Source organism: Camelina sativa, chromosome 11, assembly GCF_000633955.1.
Source record: "Camelina sativa cultivar DH55 chromosome 11, Cs, whole genome shotgun sequence".
NCBI classification, from domain to species: Eukaryota; Viridiplantae; Streptophyta; class Magnoliopsida; order Brassicales; family Brassicaceae; genus Camelina; species Camelina sativa.
This window is the reverse complement of record NC_025695.1, coordinates 8808852-8810799: the sequence shown is the minus strand read 5'-3', so window position 1 is coordinate 8810799 and position 1948 is coordinate 8808852. Positions and strand designations below refer to the sequence as shown.

The 1948-nt window shown below is 36.6% G+C and overlaps 2 protein-coding genes across 2 annotated transcripts in view; both read left to right on the top strand.

The window, feature by feature from the left end:
* LOC104722473 (DNA polymerase epsilon catalytic subunit A) lies at positions 9 to 1601 on the top strand. Its single transcript, XM_010440638.2, has 5 exons — positions 9 to 267; positions 553 to 618; positions 744 to 803; positions 902 to 997; positions 1441 to 1601. The coding sequence occupies exons 1-4, from the start codon at positions 109 to 111 to the stop codon at positions 941 to 943; spliced, it is 327 nt and encodes a 108-aa protein (XP_010438940.1). The 5' UTR covers positions 9 to 108; the 3' UTR covers positions 944 to 997; positions 1441 to 1601.
* LOC104727768 (DNA polymerase epsilon catalytic subunit A-like) overlaps positions 1507 to 1948 on the top strand; it is a 4096-nt gene continuing 3654 nt past the window's right edge. Inside the window, exons 1-3 of the mRNA XM_010446842.2 lie at positions 1507 to 1601; positions 1760 to 1873; positions 1926 to 1944. Coding sequence (XP_010445144.1) covers positions 1507 to 1601; positions 1760 to 1873; positions 1926 to 1944 — 228 coding nt within the window. The remainder of the gene's footprint in view (positions 1602 to 1759; positions 1874 to 1925; positions 1945 to 1948) is intronic.

Sequence of the window (1948 nt, the reverse complement as noted above, 5' to 3'; positions counted from 1 at the left end):
TTTTTTTTTTTTTTTGACCATAAATTTCTCCTTCCTTGGAAGCTGGATTCTCCAGGAATCAATCAAAGCTCCTCTCTCTGTCCCGCTTAATTTTACAATCGCCCAACAATGAGCGGAGATAATCGAAGACGGGATCGAAAAGACTCGCGGTGGGCGAAGAAGCCGAGAGTAGTGAACACTGCAGAAGATGAACTCGAATCTAAACTCGGATTTGGGCTTTTCTCCGAAGGTGAAACGCGACTTGGGTGGCTACTCACATTCGCATCGGTAAGTTCTCCCGTAATCAATCGCACTCTAATTTTGACCCAACCTTTTGTTAAGTGAGAGAGCGTTTGAGAAAGTTTCGGAATGTGATTTTTTTCTCTAAATTAACTAGAAGCATTGGCGATTGAGTCATACACATAATTGTGAGAATTTAAGATTCTAGGAGATACGAAATTACGGGAACTATTATAAGGTTCCCCTCAGCTTGGCTGGTAGTTCTCTCGATGCAAATTTTGGCGTTTGATATATAAGTACTACTAGTATTTACTACTGATTGGTTATTCGCAGTCATCTTGGGAAGATCGAGATACTGGGAAAGTCTATAGTTGCGTGGACCTTTACTTTGTTACTCAGGTGAGGAGCTATATATATTTATGGACGATTTCAGCTTTGTATAATAAGTTGATCAACTTTTATATTTTTCTTGTTGCATTTTTCTAAATTTTAACCAAGATGAGGATTTTTTTTTTTTTTTTTAGGACGGGTTTTCTTTCAAGACAAAATACAAGTTCCGCCCTTACTTCTATTTAGCCACTAAAGTATGATAATGTCACTCTGTACATCATCTGAATGCTCCTTGAGTCACTCATGTAATTTCATCCTATATGTCAATAAACACTGCATTGCCGATTTACAGGACAAATTGGAATTGGAAGTTGAAGCCTACTTGAGACGCTGATATGAAAGACAGGTTGCTGGTATTGAGATTGTTGATAAAGAGGATCTTGATCTTGTAAGTCAGTAGAGCATACCTTATTTATTTGTTTAACTCTGACTTCTACCAGTGTTAATTTCATCTTGATTCTGTGGTTTAGTTGACCAGTGTCTTCTACAAGTTGATTGATGCTGTTCTTCTCTCTATAGAGATATCAGTAACTTTTATGATGACCTTTAGTTATTATTCTCTTCTTGTAAGCTCAAAACCGAGCACTTGTAGTAACAAGTTGAAAAAGGTGATCTTGCATCCATATGGTGAAATCTCTAGGCGTTTGCTAGTATGCAACATGGGCTGTAAAGGATAAAGTTTTTAGTTCTTTAGTCTTGCCTTTTGTGCAAAAGTATGCAGGATATGAAGGTTTCAGTACTTTTTCTTGTCGTCACTTGTAAGGTGCCTTTCTAACTTTTGTTTTTTTTGAGACATACGGTTTTGAGTTCCTTCATTTCTTATATGAACAGAAAAATCATTTATCTGGCCTGCGAAAAAAATATTTAAAAGTATCATTCGATACTGTGCAACAATTGATGGAAGTCAAGAGGGATCTGTTGCATATTGTCGAACGAAACCAGGCTAAATTTGATGCACTTGAAGCTTACGAATCCATATTGGCTGGAAAACGGTAAGACAATGTATTTTTTATTTTATTTTTTAATATGCTCTGAAGAGTTTTTTGGTTTCCTAATTTACCTTTAGTATCAGTTGTTCATAGTTATTTTTCATGTTTATTTCCAGAAATTTCAGATATCCTGATCATTTTTTTTTGTTCTTGAAACGCAGAGAACAACACCCTCAAGATTGCTTAGACTCTATTGTGGACATCCGCGAGTACGATGTCCCTTATCATGTTCGATTTGCAATTGATAATGGTAACCAGTTTAGTCAAACCAGAATGTCTGTTTAGTTTCCAAGATTGTCAACATCATGACGTTTTCTTGGTGTCCAGATGTAAGGAGTGGGCAATGGTAC

Coding starts and splice junctions, on each gene's coding strand:
- LOC104722473 (XM_010440638.2), top strand. CDS start 109: ATGAGCGGAGATAATCGAAGACGGGATCGAAAAGACTCGCGGTGGGCG. Junction 268..552: donor GGCTACTCACATTCGCATCG/GTAAGTTCTCCC, acceptor GGTTATTCGCAG/TCATCTTGGGAAGATCGAGA. Junction 804..901: donor ACTTCTATTTAGCCACTAAA/GTATGATAATGT, acceptor GCCGATTTACAG/GACAAATTGGAATTGGAAGT.